This window comes from Hyla sarda, chromosome 1 (genome assembly GCF_029499605.1).
Source record: "Hyla sarda isolate aHylSar1 chromosome 1, aHylSar1.hap1, whole genome shotgun sequence".
Classification (NCBI taxonomy): domain Eukaryota; kingdom Metazoa; phylum Chordata; class Amphibia; order Anura; family Hylidae; genus Hyla; species Hyla sarda.
The window spans coordinates 329,108,453-329,126,713 of NC_079189.1; the positions used below are offsets into that span (position 1 = coordinate 329,108,453).

At 46.1% G+C, this 18,261-nt stretch overlaps 1 protein-coding gene across 1 annotated transcript in view; it reads left to right on the forward strand.

Moving 5' to 3' along the window:
• LOC130361107 (atrial natriuretic peptide receptor 2-like) overlaps positions 1 to 18,261 on the forward strand; it is a 145,054-nt gene that overhangs the window by 103,299 nt on the left and 23,494 nt on the right. The window contains exon 17 of the mRNA XM_056563713.1: positions 16,124 to 16,217. Within this exon, the coding sequence (XP_056419688.1) occupies positions 16,124 to 16,217 (94 nt within the window). The remainder of the gene's footprint in view (positions 1 to 16,123; positions 16,218 to 18,261) is intronic.

The window sequence follows — 18,261 nt, forward strand, 5'->3', positions numbered from 1 at the left end:
TCTGTGGACTGGGCGCTCAGCATCCAACCCACAGAATGGTACCTGAAGACAGTGAGAAAACTGCCACAGGGGAGAAAACTGTCTGTTTCCACACACCAGGGAAAACGCCAGAAAAACTGCCAAAACACAGGAAAAAGCTGCAGCAGTTTTTCTGCCGTTTTTACTTTTTTTAGGTGGAAAAAAAAAAGTGGAAACCTAGCCTCATACTTGCTACTACAGCTGTCAGTATGGCTGTCAACTAGTTTTCCCAAAATCCTGACCAGCAAATATTTATAGCAGTGTTTCCCTACCATTATGTCTTCGACTTTCAACTGTCAGCATTCTGGGAGTTATAGTTTTGCAACAGTTGGAAGCACATTGATTGGGAAACACTGAGCTAGGGGTAACCAATGGCAGGGCTATGAAAAAAATCCACCCCTCCTCTTGCCCCTAGTTCAATCCCCACAGCTCCCAAGCACCCTGCAGAAATACCCTGATCTTGTCACTGTACAGCCAGCATGGGACAGTGCAGTCACGCACCGGCCTCAGTGGTGCAAGTGAAAGTGCATAAATGTACAAGACCACTGACAGAAGTGATTGACTGCAAAGTTAAATGTATGGGGACCCTTTCTCTAACTACAAGAGTGGTAAGCATGTATTTTTTTGTCCTGCTATTGCCCCTGGGCAGTTTTATCAAGCTTACTGGAAAACATGTTCACACAGGATGGATATGCTGAGTCTTTGAAGTTGAAAATCCACAGCATTTTCACCCCAAAATCTGCAGCAAATCTGCAACTAAAACTTTTAAATACATTGTCAGAAGAGATGTCAATTGCCAAATCCCCAGCATATGTGTTCTGTATGAACATACACTAAGGGTACGTTCACAGGAGTAGACTTATTCCACTGGGCTGGGTTCACACTACACAATTTCTAAGCATAATTCCACTTAGAAATTACACTCAGAAATTCCAGCAAAGCAGAATATCATTGCTGTCAATGGGATTCTGCTGCACAGTCCACACAGCGGAATTTCAGCTGCAAATTTCAGAGATTCGGCCCCCCCAGTAAATGATCTTGGTCATTGTTTCCACAGAATCCAAGTTAAATGCATTACCCTCTATAAATACAGCTCTATGAAGAACAGTACACTGGACAACCTTATTTTCTCTAACAATTAAAGTGAGGTCTAGACATATATAATGCTATAATGGTATAGCAGTGTTTTATAGCTCTCAAGGGGGCACATGATTCGGTTAATATGAACGGACTATCAGCACAATGGAATGAATTGGATTTGTCTGGTCTATAGCTTTAAAATAACTTATTCTCTTAGGGCATGACATACATATTTTAAGCTATAACCTGTATTATAGTGTTTTTTCCGCTAATGAATACTTAGACACCAATAGGGAATTTGTAATGCCCCAGGCTACCCTGCTGTATTTTTGTACCTATTGGTAGAATTTCTGTTAATATTATATAAGGGAATTGCTATTTAGGGTCCGGCTGCAGCTTTGGCATGTATACTGTACTAAGCATCTGCAAAATATAGGAAAATAGTTTTGGATGCTCTGGAGGTAGAAAACTTGGGTTAGAGAAGGGACCACAAAGGGACATTGATAGAAGATGTGTATCCTGAAATGTCCGGCATCAGGGACTATTCTTGCCCTAGTTGTATATTATAATGCCTCTCATAGAAAATTGTTTTGGCATTGCATTCCTTAAATGTTTTTGAAATCACCCAATCTATCTTCAGGAGGAAAAGAGGTTCCAATAGCAATACTGCTAAATGCATCCGGTAAACAATACTAGCAATAGGAAGACCGAATAGAACTGCCTGTGAATTATTATTCTTTATAATCTGGCTAAATATGGAAAAGGCCCATACATTTGATTTCCTCATACTTACCATAAAGTATCATGTATATGTTGGGTTTGCCTTGAGATAGGTGTATTACTGTCCTTAGCCAACCACTTTACATAGAACCCAAATTTAACACATCTTTTTCCGGTCAAATTCTCTTTACTGTATGTAGATAATGATTTAGGCTTGTATAAAGCTCAACATAGGAAATACCATATAGTCTGTAGTCTCCTCTCCAACAATAATCCATTGGCCTGTCTAATAAATATTATAGGATTGTAAAACCTGAAATTACACCAACCCAAAAGGACAGACAAAACTCATCTTATTCTACTTGTTGGGGCTACGAGGATGGCAGCTTTACTGTTTTCCCTTTATTGACATGCCTCTATTCTTTGTTTCATTAAATGTCAAAAATGATGGTATACAATGGCAAAAAAAAACCTTTAAGGCCACTATGGCCACTAAACATGCTAGAAATATTTCTTCGTAACAGTTTCATTAAGGGACATTATTATAGGGTTGCAGAGGATGTGGTCACACCTCGGCCCTGGGACCATTCTGCTCCTATGACATGTTATAGTTGGAGTTGAGGGGGAGTTTGGTTCCAGATTTTATATTAGGGCACTCTTCTAATGCTATTAGGCTATTGTGAAGAACTAATTCAGCTATGAAGAATACTAAAAAAAATATTAGTCCCTATCTTGGGACTAGAAGAAAATATTTTGTCTATTTTACCAACAAAGATGGCTTTTTGGAGCCAACCTTTCAAGTTCTTATCTTTACATAACAGAAAGGCAACACTGAATGAAAGGTCGATAATTGCTTTCCATAATGAAGCTTTTGACTTCATATCCCCTCCTCATATATTGTTGTCATATCCCAACCCCATATCCCATCCTCATATCTCAACCTCATATCCCATCCTCATATCTCAACCTCATATCCCATCCTTATATCCTGTCATCATATCTCAACCTCATATCCCATCATCATATCCCATCATCATATCTCGTCCTCAAATCCCGTCATCATATCTCAACCTCATATCCCGTCCTCATATCCCGACCTCATATCCCGTCCTCATATCCCGACCTCATATACCGTCATCATATCTCAACCTCAAATCCTGACCTCCTATCCTCATATTTCGACCTCCTATTCCGTCCTCCTATCCCGACCTCCTATCTCGACCTCATATCCCTTCCTCATATCCCGACCTCCTATCCCGTCCTCCTATCCCGTCCTCCTATCTCAACCTAATTTCCTGTCCTCATATCCCGTCCTCATATCCAGACCTCATATCCCGACCTCATATCTCAACCTCATATCCTGTCCTCCTATTTTGACCTCATATGCCGTCCTGAAATCCCTACCTCATATCCCATCCTCATATCCCGACCTCCTATCCCATCCTCATATCTCAACCTCATATTCCGTCCTCATATCCCGTCCTCATATCCCGACCTCCTATCTCAACTTCATTTCCCGTCCTCCTATCTCGACCTCAGATCCTGACCTAGTATACCGTCCTTCTATCCAATCCTCATATCCTGTCCTTATATCCCATCCTTGTGTCCCATTCTAATATCCTGTCCTCAGGTGGGACTGATTTGTGATAAAGATATTGTAAGCTGAAAATAGAAGGGGACGTGGCTTTTTGGGACTGGGCGTGATTTGCAAGCCAGACCAATGCACAAAAAGGGTAGATAATAAAAGGGGTGAGGCTTAAAATATGGGTGTGTCTTTGTGAGATGGGGTGTGGCTTGCAAGCGGATTGACACATTCAGGTATTGTCAGGATCCGGACTGATATGCGGGGAGGACACGGGTAGGGGATCCTCTGTGTTAGTGAGGCGATGGCGTGGGCAGTACCAGGGGAACAGAATCTAAGGGGTTACTGGTTTTCACCAGAGCCCGCCGCAAAGCGGGATGGACTTGCAGCGGCAGGTAACCCCCAGGTTGTTCCACCCGATAGCGACTCAACCTCACTGACAGCTGAGACAGGCGTGGTACACAAGGACAAGGCAGGAGCAAGGTCGGACGTAGCAGAAGGACTGGGCAGGCAGCAACGGTTCATAGTCAGGGGCAACGGCGAGGGTCTGGATTCACAGGCAATAGAACACACAGAAACGCTTTCTCAGGGCACAAGGCAACAAGATCCGGCAAGGACCGGAAGGGGAAGTGAGTATTTAAGTGTTTTACATTGATTGGGCCAGGCACCAATTAGTGGTGCACTGGCCCTTTAAATTTCAGTAAGCCAGTGCGCACGCGCGCCCTAGGGAGCGGGGCCGCGCACGCCGGGAGGAAGCAGACGCAGGGATTTCCTTGACGGAGAAGACATCAGAGGAGCAAGAGATAGGAGCAGGAACAGTGACCTTGGGAGAAAAGCGGTTAAGTACGAGAGATTTGAGAAGAGAAACATGGAAAGAGTTAGGAATACGAAGAGAAGAAGGAAGATGGAGCTTGTAGGAAACAGAATTGATTAGATTTTTGATTTTAAAAGGCCCGAGGTACCGAGGACCAAGCTTGTAGCTAGGGACACGGAAACGGATGTATTTGGCAGAGTGCCATACTTTGTCACCGGGGGAAAGACAGGAGGAATTCTTCTCTTTTTATCAGCGTGTCTCTTCATGCGAGATGAGGCCAGTAGGAGCGACTTTCGGGTCTCCTTCCAGATAGAGGAGATGTCTTGTGTCAATTCATCTACAGCAGGAACTCCAGATGAAGTGGGAATGGGGAGTGGGGGAAGCGGATGACGGCCGTACACCACAAAGAATGGAGATTTGGAGGAAGACTCAGAATTTTTGAAATTGTACGAGAATTCAGCCCAAGGCAGAAGGTCGACCCAATCATCTTGACAGGAGGAGACAAAATGCCGCAAGTAATCACCAAGAATTTGGTTTACTATTTCCACTTTTCCATTGGATTGGGGATGATAGGAGGAAGAGAAATTCAATTTGATCTTTAATTGATTGCAGAGTGCTCTCCAAAATTTTGAAATAAATTGAACACCTCTATCCGAAACAATATGCGTGGGAAGCCCATGGAGACAAAAAATCTGCAGAAAAAATTGTTTCGCCAATTGTGGCGCAGAGGGAAGACCCGGAAGCGGGACAAAATGGGCCATTTTGGAAAAGCGATCAACGACCACCCAAATGACAGTGTTTCCATGCGATGAAGGTAGGTCAGTGATAAAGTCTATAGCTATATGGGACCAGGGTTGTTCGGGCACAGGCAGAGGAAGGAGAAGACCAGCCGGCTTCTGGCGTGGAGTTTTGGCACGTGCGCATACAGTACAAGCCCGAACAAAATCAGTCACATCTTTCTCCAAGGAAGACCACAAATAGTGTCTGGCAATTAACTGTATGGACTATTTGATTCCAGCATGACCAGCCAGGTGGGAGGAATGACCCCATTTGAGAGTCTGGAGGCGAAGACGTGGAGGAACATAAGTTTTTCCCGGAGGAATTGGCACCAGAGAAGCAGGGGCAGAGACGACCAGACATTCAGGAGGTATGATGTGCTGAGGAAGAACTTCCGATTCTGAGGCATCGATGGAACGTGATAGAGCATCAGCCCTGACATTCTTGTCCTCAAGACGAAAATGAATTTGGAAATTGAAACGGGCAAAGAACAATGTCAATCTAGCCTGGCGAAGATTTAACCGCTGGGCGGATTGAAGATAAGACAAATTTTTGTGGTCTGTGTAGATGGTGATGGGATGAAGGGATCCTTCTAGAAGATGTCTCCACTCCTCAAGTGCCAACTTAATGGCCAATAGTTCTCGGTCTCCAATAGAGTAGTTTTTTTCAGGGAGGGGGGGGAGTTTTGGAGAAAAATCCGCAAGTGACATTCTTCCCTTTAGCGGTTTTTTTAAAAAGAACAGCTCCGGCTCCAACGGACAAGGCGTCAACCTCAAGGAAGAAGGGCTTCAGAGGATCTGGCCTGGATAGGATTGGAGCAGAGGTGAAGGCGGCTTTGAGGTGGTTAAAGGCTTCCTCCGCCTGCGGTGGCCAGGATTTCGGATTAGCACATTTCTTGGTCAAAGGTACAATAGGAGCAACAATGGTGGAGAAGTGGGGAATGAATTGACGGTAATAATTTGCAAATCCGAGAAATCGTTGGATAGCTCGCAGACCAATGGGACGTGGCCAATCTATTACCGCAGATAGCTTATCAGGGTCCATTTGAAGGCCTTGACCGGAGACTATGTAACCCAGGAAGGGAAGACTGCCGCGCTCAAAAAGACACTTCTTAATTTTGGCATAAAGATGATTTTTGCGTAGGCGCTGAAGCACTTGTCGGACATGAAGACGATGTTCCTCTAGGTTGGAAGAAAAAATGAGAATGTCATCAAGATAGAGCACCACACAGGAATACAGCATGTCCCGGAAAATCTCGTTGACAAAGTCCTGGAAGACTGCAGGGGCGTTGCAAAGACCAAAGGGCATGACAAGATATTCAAAGTGTCCATCTCTAGTATTGAAGGCGGTTTTCCATTCATCACCCTCACGAATACGGATGAGGTTATATGCGCCCCTTAGATCAAGTTTGGTGAAGATTTTTGCACCACACAGTCGGTCAAAGAGTTCAGAAATGAGTGGCAGAGGATAGCGGTTCTTCACTGTGATCTTATTAAGTCTGCGGTAGTCTATACAGGGGCATAGAGATCCGTCTTTTTTAGCATCGAAGAAGAATCCAGCTCCGGCTGGAGAAGAAGATTTCCGGATAAAACCTTTTTTAAGGTTTTCTTGTATATATTCGGACATGGCCTGCGTTTCTGGGGCAGATAGAGGAAAACTCCTGCCACGGGGTGGAGTAGTGCCAGAAGCAAGTCAATAGGACAGTCAAAGGGTCTGTGTGGCAGTAAGACCTCTCCTTGCTTTTTTGAGAAAACATCAGAATAGTCCTGATAGGCCTTAGGAAGGTCTGGCAATGGCGTAGCGGTGGAGGCTTGGCTGGTAGGAACAGACTTGAGACATCGTTTGTGGCAGGAAGATCCCCAACTTTTTAATGTCCCCAGTGGCCCAGTCGAGGGTAGGTGCGTGACGCTGGAGCCAAGGCAAGCCAAGAAGAATTTGCGATGTGCAGTTGGGCAACACAAAAAATTCAATACTCTCATGATGGAGAACTCCAATGCTCATGAGCAGAGGTTCGGTGCAGTAAAGCACAGTGCAGACCAACCTTTCTCCGTTCACTGATGAAATGAAAAGAGGTTTGAGGAGACGGGTAACATGGATGTTGAATCTATTGATGAGAGAGGACTCAATGAAATTTCCTGCCGAACCTGAGTCCAGAAAGGTCACAGAGGAGAAGGAAGTTTTTATATTAGCGGGTAGAGAAATCCGTACTGGTATAGTCAGGCGTGGAGAGGAAGAATTCACTCTTAGCAATGCCTCTCCCACATTAGCTAGGTGCATGCATGCGTCTCCCTGACGCAGAGGACGAATAGGACAGTCTTTCAGGAAATGTTCGTAGCTCGCACAATATAGGCACAAGTTCTAGTTCCTACGTCGAGTCCTCTCTTGTTGGGTAAGGCAAGACAGGTCCACTTGCATGGCCTCCTCGGCGGAAGGCACAGAAACAGGTTGCAATGGATGCTGTGAGAGAGGGTCCAGGCATGGATTACGCCTGGGGCGAACGAGATCCTTTTCCTGGCGAAGCTCCTGGTGTCTTTCAATGTAACGCATATCAATGCGAGTAGCCAACTAGATGAGTTCAGTCAGGGAGAAGGGTATCTCTCGTGCGGCCAGACAATCCTTGATGTGGCTGGATAAACCTTTCTTGAAGGTCGCGCAGAGAGCCTCACTATTCCAGGCCAGCGTGCGGAACTGTATGGCATATTCACCCACTGTAGAGTCTCCTTGGACGAGGTTTAGCAAGGCTGTTTCAGCAGATGATGCACGGGCAGGTTCCTCAAAGACACTGCATACTTCAGAGAAGAAGGACTGAATGGTAGCAGTGGCAGGATCGTTGCTGTCCCAAAGCGGTGTGGCCCAGGACAAGGCCTTTCCAGATAGCAGACTGACCACGAATGCCACCTTAGACCGTTCTGTGGGAAACTGGTCCGACATCATCTCCAGATGCAGCGAACACTGGGTCAGGAATACACGGCACAGCTTGGAATCCCCATCAAACTTGTCTGGTAGAGACAGGCGGATTCTGGACATGGAAGCGGCAGCTCGCTGTGGAGGAGATGATTGCTGAAGCATGGCAGTCAAGTGAGACAGCTGTTGTCCTTGTTGGGCGATCAGGTGAGATTGCTGGGTGACCACGGAGGTGAGGTCAGTGAGACTTGGCAGCGGCAGCTCAGCAGGATCCATGGCCGGATCTACTGTCAGGATCCGGACTGGTATGCGGGGAGGACAAGGGTAGTGGATCCTCTGTGTCAGTGAGGCGATGGCGTGGGCCGTACCAGGGGAACGGAATCTAAGGGGTTACTGGTTTTCACCAGAGCCCGCCGCAAAGCGGGATGGACTTGCAGCGGCAGGTAACCCCCAGGTCGTTCCACCCGATAGCGACTCAACCTTTAAATTTCAGTAAGCCAGCGCGCGCGCCCTAGGGAGTCGGGCCGCGCGTGCCGAGAGGAAGCAGACGCAGGGATGTGGTGAGAGACATGGGACGCGATCCGAGAGCGGGTACGTCCCTTCCTGCGGATCGCGTCCCCTCCGGTGACAGGAGAGCAGCGCTCGCGGTCAGCGGTGCTGACCAAGGCGCTGCATACTGAGGGACGCCGTGAGCGCTCTGGGAGGGCAGCGGGACCCGGAGCGCTCGGTGTGACAGGTATACTGGAGTAAGGTACTGGAAGTCTCATATACTTGCATGGGACTTGGAAAAAAAAACCTTCTTTTATGTAAGGGTGTAGGTAAGGGTTAATTTAACTATCATATCTTTTTATTTGACATATAAGTAATATGTGTACCAGGTTTTATTGAAATATCTCCAGCCGTTTGGAAGTTATATTTCCCATAGACTTGTATGGGACTTTAAGCAAAAACCCAGACCCTGGCAAAACGGGGGGAGTAAGGGTTAAATTACCTATCCTATGTTTGTTGTTGACATATAAGTAACATTTGTGCTCAGGGCTTACATTCGGGCTTGTGGTGGCAAGCACTGAAACACAACTATGCAAACCATAACGTTGACTTACCAAGCGGCTTGCGTTGTTCCGTACTTGTGATTGCACCTTGCATACAAACCTATGTACTTATATCAATAAAATGACTGGAAAAGCGGTTGAATTGTGCCCGTAACCGCGTATGAGGGCACGCCTATAGAGGGCATACCCTATGGTGGATTGATAGAATAAGGGCGGGTTGGGAGGGTGCCTGAAAACCACGTACGCCCCGCCTGTGTGTTGCGGGGGCGTTTAATAGTGGTGCCTCCAGCAAGACCCCGCCTCTAGGTGCAGGGGGGCGTGGGAATTCACGCCCCCTCGCACAAATTCAGCCAAATAGGCTTCCTACTTGTGCTCAGGGCTTACATTCGGGCTTGTGGTGGCAAGCACTGAAACACAACTATGCAAACCATAACGTTGACTTACCAAGCAGCTTGCGTTGTTCCGTACTTGTGATTGCACCTTGCATACAAACCTATGTACTTATATCAATAAAATGACTGGAAAAGCGGTTGAATTGTGCCCGTAACCGCGTATGAGGGCACGCCTATAGAGGGCAAAAAATCAAGAAGTAGAGTTGATAACATCCCTAACCATAATAACCAACACCAAAATTCGTCATGTCTATCTTCCCCCAAACTGTTCATGCTAGACTCAAGGAACCAAGAGAGTTGTGCCTGCCGGCTGGCGATCACCTGAGGCAGTGTCTGACACGGAGAGAATAAGTTGGAGACGCCTACTGCGTCCGGCCCAGCCCTGGAACGGGGCCTGACTACGTGCTAGCTGATTCGTTCATATTGGCATGCTCACTGTGTAATTGCCGAAAAGGGGAACCGATAGAGCTTGTCGGGCAACACATGTCCTCCTGTCCCTGCTAGAGAGTGGCAAAAATTCATTGTGTAGAGATATGAAGAGTTGGCTGGACTGTACTGTGAGCCATATCCTACCCTGCCAACATACCGTCCCGAATATAGTCTCCGAGGTAATGACCAGTAGCGAACGACGGGCCTCCCAGCCCTGATAACGCTTGCATTCTCGACAGATACCAGTAACAAATTAAGCCTAAGGACCGCCATGCCTACAGACAGGCATCAACAGAACCACTGTGTCCGCAGACATGACCGGCCTCTACACGACTATCGAGCCTGTAGATTCTGAAAGGTCCTGTATGCTCTCATGCCTGTGGAAGGCCTATATGTGACTGTCGTACCTGTAACCTGACAGGTCTCGCATACCCTTTTGCCTGTGGATGTGACAGGTCTCTGCAATACTGCTGTGCCTGGAAAGGCAGTCTGAGTCGAACCTCGTGCCTGTGGCGTGACAGGTCTTAGAGTGCCCTCGTGTCTGTGGAAGAGATAGCTGTTAATGTGATGCTGACATGCGCGGACAAGACAGATTGATATGTGAAATAAACCGCCTATGAGTCATGACATAGTAACTCTACGACCTGTTTTTGGGGAAATACTGACGAAGCCTTTAATCTCCCTGCAGGCGTGGCAGGTGGAGATGGTATGCAACCCCTGGGTTCATATTCATTTTTATTTGAATTATTATTATTATTTATTTATTTATTTATTTATTTTATTTTTTATTTTTTTCGTACTGCGGGAGTGAAATGGCAGCTTCGTGCCTGGCATGATGTATGCGTGGTAACGCGAGATGAGACTAAGCTGTGAAACTATGCTGTGGCGCTGAAGAAGAGTCAGAACAGCCTACGCAGGGGTCCCCACTGAAAACGTGTCAGCCAGCCGGTTGACCCACTGCCTAAGTGTATCGAGTCATGTTGCACTGAAGCAGAGTCAGGAACAACAGACTTCACCAGGACCCCGACTGAAGAGAGTCCGACCTGAGGAACTTGGTGGGTGAAAGGACGCGCGAGGCTCTGACGATGTGTCAGTAGCAGCGTCAGTGTGTGATGCGAGTAACTGTAGTAAGCAACAAAGAGGTGAAAGTAAAACATGGATCATCGGGTACGTGTTGCGACGTACATATATAAGAGTGTGCATGCTTCCTTTTTATTTATTTTTTTATTTTATATATTTTTTATTTATTTTTATTTTTTTTATTGGGAGTGAAAGACAGCTGAGTGCCTGACATGATGTATGCATGGTGTCGTGAAAATGAGACTAAGTGTATGCTGTTGCGCTGAAGAAGAGTCAGAACAGCATACGCAGGGGCCCCCACTGACGACGTGTCAACCAACGGTTGACCCACTGCCTATGTGTGACGAGTCAGATTGCACTGAAGCAGAGTCAGGAACAACGGACTTTACCAGGACCCCGACTGGAGCGAGTCGGACCTGGGAACTTGGTGGGTGAGAGGACGCGCGAGGCTCTGAAGACGTGTCAGTAGCAGCGTCGGTGCGTGGAACGAGTAACTGTGGTAAGCAAACAAGAGTGATGAAAGTGACATGGAAACAGTGGGCACGTGTCGAGAAGTACATGCGTGAGTGTACATGTTTCCCATTATTTTGTATTATTATTATTTATTTATTTATATATTTTTTATTTTATTTTTTTTTAAGTGTGTGTGATCTGATGGTGTCTATAACCATGGCTGCTCGGCGCAACCCCCTGGGGGCATGAGGGCTACGCCCACCATCCGTGTTTCGTGGTGTCGTAGCTCTGAAGGAGTGTCAGTAGCAGCCACCGCGAAGTGCTGTCCCCTGCAGGCGTGGCAGGTGTGATGAGGAAACAACCACCTATGTGTCGTGATGTTGTATTCAGAAGACCTGACAGTAACAAGGAATGGGAAGCGGCTCTTCCTGCAGGACGTGGCAGGTGGAGTGGGTGTACCCACTTGTGTCGTGGCATGAAATGTGCAGAATGACGTGTCCGCAACAACAATAAACCGTTAGGACAAGCTAGGTGACTGGCGAGCATGGCATGATGCGGATGCTTGGCTGAGACTGAGCAGTTACTATGGTAACGTGAATGTGGCATGTCAACTACAGGGACCAACCGCCGGTACCGACGTGTGCAGGGTAACTATATGTGACTGTACAGTGCCACCTGAGAATATCTGTACCGTGAGAAGTTTACGAGCGTGAGTGTGGTGTGCCGAGTGAGGTTGTACGTATGAAACAGTAGTAGCTATGAGCAAAGTGCGGCAACACAGTGAGGAGCTAGACACGACGATGGTTGTGAGCGTGCGTTCCGTGCACGCCGCGAGCGCCTGAAATTGACGCCGCAGCACATGTGAGTGCGAAATGACCATGATGGGCACGGTACGGTGCTGCAATTGTGAACGTTTGGCACTAAGACTGTATTCACAGTATGTGGCGTGATGTACATATGTGCTGTGTGTAAAACGGAACTGTACCCACTGCATGGAACTATCATATGAACTGTGACCGTACTACCGCTGCACTCGCAGCATAACCATTGTGAGCGTATGTGCTATATGCGACAATGTGACTGTACTCCCTGCATGTAACAGAGTGAGCGTGTGTACTGTGTGTGATACTACTGTACCCACTATGTGCGACTGGGCGTGTGAATTGAATGCAACAACAACTGTACTCACTGTAAATGACACCAAGAGCGTACATACCGTACACGATACCCCGACTGTACCTATTGTATGTGAGACTGTGAGCGTGTATTTGTACAATGACGTGACTGTGCTTGCGGCAAGTGACCCTGAACTTGAGTAACCTGTGAACGACTTGCTGTACCCACTGCATGAAGCACTATGACATGTGTGCTCTATACAACACTATAACTGTATGCCCTGTGTGTGCCGCTAAGAGCGCCTGTTGTGCAGGATGAAATTTCTGAATGTTTATACGTGGTGTGAAATGCATGCGCGTAGGTTCAGTAAGAACGGCGGGCGGTGTAGTACTGACATTACGTAAGAGTGGTGAATGTTGTGACTGTATGAACCGTATACGTGTTGTGTGCGGTGTGAAACCATGAGTACATGTATCGTGAGAAGCTACGTGTGGAACGGTCTAGGAGTGACTGCATGGTATGAGTGCTGAGAGTAGGTGCATGGTGGAAACGCTGAGGAGATGGCACAGAATGAGATGGTAAGGGTGACTGCAAGGTATGAGCGCCTAGTGACAGTGCAATATCAATGATATGAGTGACTGTGCAGTAAGACGCTATGAGTGAGCGGACTGCAAGAAGCTGTGGACGACTGCCTGGTATGACGCTTACGAGCGGCTGCATGGTGAACCTATGAGTGAGTGCACGGTGTGAATGCTACGAGTGACTGCACGGCAGAACGCTGTGCGTGAACTGTGACGGAATAATGCTAAGAGTGCCTATACGGTAAGAAGCTAGGAGTGGCTGCACAGTGAGGGATGTAGTGAGTGACTGTACGGCATGGAAGCTGAGAGTGACTGCATGGTGTGAAAGCTGTGAGTGACTGCGCAGTACGTAAACGCTATGAGTGACTGCACGGTGTGAAAGCTATGAAAAGACTGTACGGTGTGGATGCTATGAGTGACAGCACGGTGTGGATGCTATGAGTGACAGCACGGTGTGGATGCTATGAGTGACAGCATGGTGTAAAGCTGTGAGTGACTGCGCAGTATGTAAAAGCTATGAGTGACTGCACGGTGTGAAAGCTATGAAAAGGCTGTACGGTGCGGATGCTATGAGTGACTGCATGGTGTGGATGCTATGAGTGACTGGACGACGTAAGAGCCGGGTGACTGTCAGGTAAGAAAGCTGAGTGACTGTACAGAAAGAAATCTAAAGGCGACTGTGCGGAAAGTATGTTATGAGTGACTGAACGGCACAACGCTTGTGCGCGGCTGCGAGGCATGGCCGCTACGTAAAGAGTCGACCCCCACCAACCTGGGCCGAGGTGGCCCTGGTACCGGAAGGAAAGCCTGGGTGTGAAAGTGGAGGAGGGGAAATGCAGAGGAGACTCCCCCTATGGCATCCAGCTGCCCAGTGGCCGCGGGGAGCCGAGTCCTTGAATGGTGCAGGGGTGCCGCCAGTCCCCCTACTGTTGGGAAGCCAGAGTGATCCACCCGGCCGCCTTGTTGTTTATACATTTACTTGTTTGTTTTGACATATTTATTACTATTATTATTATTATTATTATTATTAGTTTTTTTTTGTTTTTTCCGTTTTGGCTCCGCCCCCTCGCACCCCACGGCCCGGCGGCGCCGCCCCCGGCAGCCGGGGAGAACGCCACATCCTGCCGACCGGGACCACGGGAACCGAGGAGGAGGAGGAGAGCCCGGCGTGGGGACCGGACTGGGCACCGTGCTGGACGTGGGCTGCGCCCCCTCCCGCGGCCGAGGAGGAGACCCGGGTCGAACCAGGTGAGGGCCCGGCGAGCACCTAGACGGCGGTGGCCCCCGCCCCCCCCACCCCCCGTGGCCCAGCGGATACGCTCCGGAGCGTGGGGACGCTGGTCTCGCCGCTCGGGCCCCCGGGAGTGGGGGGGGGGGGTACTCTTGGGGAAGCAATCTGGGCCACCTGGCAGATGGCAATTTAGCCGATGCGGCATTCCCATTACCAGTTCACTTGAGCTTAGGTCTTTCTTCTAATTCACTTCAAAACTACATTTTGACTTACTTTGCAGTTATTAGATATGACTGGACTGCATCTTCCCTTTGTGACTATATCCCTTAAGACATGGTATAAGAAGATTAATAGTGTGGTCCTGACCCTGCATTGTGGAACTGCTTAATACACAATATCATTTAATTTCCACTGCTACGTGGGATCATTCAGGAAGACAGGTCACCTTTATACCTGTTTCATCTGCATGAATAAATATGAATGTGAAGAATTAAACCAGTTTTATGGCTAAGTAAATGCTATATGACAACTGGGTATTATTGGTTGGTTTACCAAATAAATCACTCATTCCATATTTTTAAGGCTTTATTAATCTAAGCTTCTTTAATGCTAAGGAAACCTACATGGAAACATAATTTTCCCTACCATAGAAAACAAATGTTGCAAAAATACTTTGCAGTTATAGTAACAGATTTTATTGGGAAAAAATATAGACATTTTAACAAAATTAAACATTTCCATTTTCCACAGTGTAGTATTTACCCAGTCTCATGCCCGATCAGTACAGAAAAACGTATCCCCATAAGTTCTAGATCGCACGCGGGGGGTTGGTCTGAGCACTGTGGACCCCGGCGATTGCCTGTATGGAGCTCCGGCTCTCCCACAGAGTGGCGCTTCACGACCCCCTCCATATATCTCTATGGAAGAGCCGGGGTCGGCTATCTTCGGCTCTCCCATAGAGCTATATAGAGGCGGTTCCTACTACGAGTGGGGGTCGTGACACACCACTCTGTGGGAGAGCTAAGGCTCCGTACAGATGATCGCGGGGGACCACAGCACTCAGACCCCCCGCAATCTAAAACATTTCCCATATCCTGCGGAAAAGGGATACGTTATTCTGTACTGATCAGGCATGAGACTTCTTCTTTAAAGAGTACCTCTCATGATCTTGGTACATTTTATAATCCTCTCAGTTCACTGCCCCCATCATGATAAACCACCCCCTGCCTTTATTTTTATTATTTTTTAGTTTTCTACCTTGATATTGCTCTGTATTTTCTGCTCAGTCTCAGTCTTAGACTGGGAAGATTTACAGACTGGGAAGGGGCATTACCCAGCAGGTGTGACATAATCTGGAGCCATACAGGGGAGAACTTCCTCCCTTACTCTGCTACACACAGCCCAGAGCAGTTCAGTGTGAGATGAGCTATGATTAGATAAGACTGCACCCCCCCCTCCCTCAGCATCTACTGATTTTGGACTTCTGCCAGGCCAGCAGGAGTCCAAAGTCTGTGCAAAATGTGGGTGAAAATGTGCTTTGGACAAGTAGGGAGACACCTAGTGGCAGCTTTTTTTTAAATACAAATAAAACATAGAAACTTTATTTTTTTTTAATAAAGTACATTAGAAAGATTTTTTATTTACCATAATGAGTGCAATGGCAACATTTTTTTTAAATGAGAGTGTCCATTTAAGGAAACAATTTTTATGATCAGCTCCTTTGTGAATATCTCAGTTGTTAGAAACATGGTGTGAAATTGATACGATGCATTATTCACCTTGTCTATAGGCATTTAACATGTAATACAATGTTGCAGTTACTCTATGATTGTACTAAATAACACCTATTTATATAATATATACATAATATATACAATTTTATTCTTTACATTAGATGGAAAAATATAGTAAACATCTGGAGCTCTTAGTCGCAGAACGCACACAAGATCTAATGCATGAAAAACAGAAAACAGACCGTCTTCTATATAGTAAGTGAATATATTGTTCCTGCAATAAACTTAGATAACGTCACTTCTGATTATTGATTTACAATACGACAACTTAAGTATTGTTCTGCTGTTTTAAGTATTGTTCTGCTGTTTCTGAATACATATAGATAGTCTATCCATAGATAAGCTTTACACCGATGAACAGATTTGCAGTAAATGCAATTGTTCTTGTGAATGAGCTGGTCTTGTATAATAGCTGCTCAGCTTTGTTTGTTTTGTCTCCTTGAGGATGTGTTCACACGTTCAGGCTTTTAATTTCAATCACTACACAAAAAGCCAGAAATGGATTTGAAAATGAGAAGTCTCAGCCTTTTCGTTATACATGTCCTCTATTTATGATCTGTTCCTGCTTTGTATTCAGTAACTGCCCTATTTACCCTTAGGCTAAGTTTCTACTTCTTTTTTTTTTTTTGGGGGGGGTGGGGGGCGGGAAATGCCAAAAAAACGCCAATTCTGCCGCATGGTGTTTTTTCGGCCAAAAAACGCTGCGGCCAGATGTTAGCTGTCAATCAATGAGAAATCGATAAATTCTTTTTCCTCTTGGCGTTTTTCAGTTTGGCTTTTTTTTTAATCCTTTTGGTGTTTTTTCACTATTTTTTGGCGCTTTTCAGCTCCTTGGCGATTTTGAGCCACTGGCGTTTTTTTCCCCTGAAATCATGGCATTTTTCTCCCATAGAAATCTATGAGAGTAAAAAAAACGCCAAGAAAAACGCCATGTGGGTTTTAACTTTGGCGTTCTTTCAGGCTGTTTTTATTCTCTTTTGAACTTTTGGATCCAAAAAAAGTGATGGAGATACCTTTTTTAATAAAATTTCGTAGGGTACCATTAAAAAAAATAATAAAAAAGATACAGTAGTGATGGAAAAAATTGTATTTAACGAAATTCATGTTTTTTATAAGAACATTTTTAATAATTTTTAAACAGGGATCAATTTATGTGGGCGGGCAGGGCACTAAAAATGTAGCCGACAATGATAAAAATGTAGTATGTGGGTTTTTTACTTTTTATTCTTAATTTTTTAGGTGGTACTACTACTCCCAGCATGGAACACACACTGTTCCATGATGGGAGTAATAGTACCTGTACTAACTGACAGATCGCCCCGGGTTCCATTGTGATCCTCCTGTATAATGTATAGATGGGGCGGCCGCTCTTCTATGGTCCCCTGCACTGACGTATATATACACATATTCCTATTTCCCACAGAGAGCTTTGATTGGCTGGAAACATCTGGCCAATCACAGTTCTCTGCGGGAAATATGAATAGGTGTATATATACAGCAGTGCAGGGGACCATAGAAGAGCATCTGGCTGCATCTATTATACATTATACAGTAGGATCACAGCGAGTATCAGGAGTGACATCCACTGTGATCTTTCCTTAACTGCAGGTACTACAGCTCCCAACATGGAACAGAGTGTGCTCCATGATGGGAGTAATAGTACCTGCAGTTAAGGACAGATCATAGCGGGTATCACTCCTGACACGCGATGCAATCGTCCTCTCTATAGCAGAGATGCAGAGCAGTTCTATACAGCACTCGCATCTCTGCACTATACTCCGGTCAGTGATGTGAATAGAACATCACTCATTTCATATTTCCCGCTGAGAGCGGTGTTTGGCTGCAACCATCCGGACAATCCCCACTCTGTTCTATTCACATCACTGGCCGGAGTATAGAGCAGAGATATGAGTGCTGTATAGAGATGCTCCATATCTCTGCTATATTATGGACGATCGCATCGGGCGATATGTCTATTAGTACAGGTACTATGACTCCCATCATGGGAGTAGTAGTACTACGCAAAAAATGTTCAATGCTGGGAGTAGTAGTACTACCCAAAAAATTTCCAAAAAGAGAGAAAAAATACGGAAAAAAAACCCACACACAATATAAATTTTGTTAAATAATTTTTTTTCCATCACTACTGCATTCTTTTTTTTTCTTTTTGGTACCCAACAAATTTTGGGTACAAAAAAAAAACCTCAAAGGGGCCAAAAATGCAACTTCCACACAAATG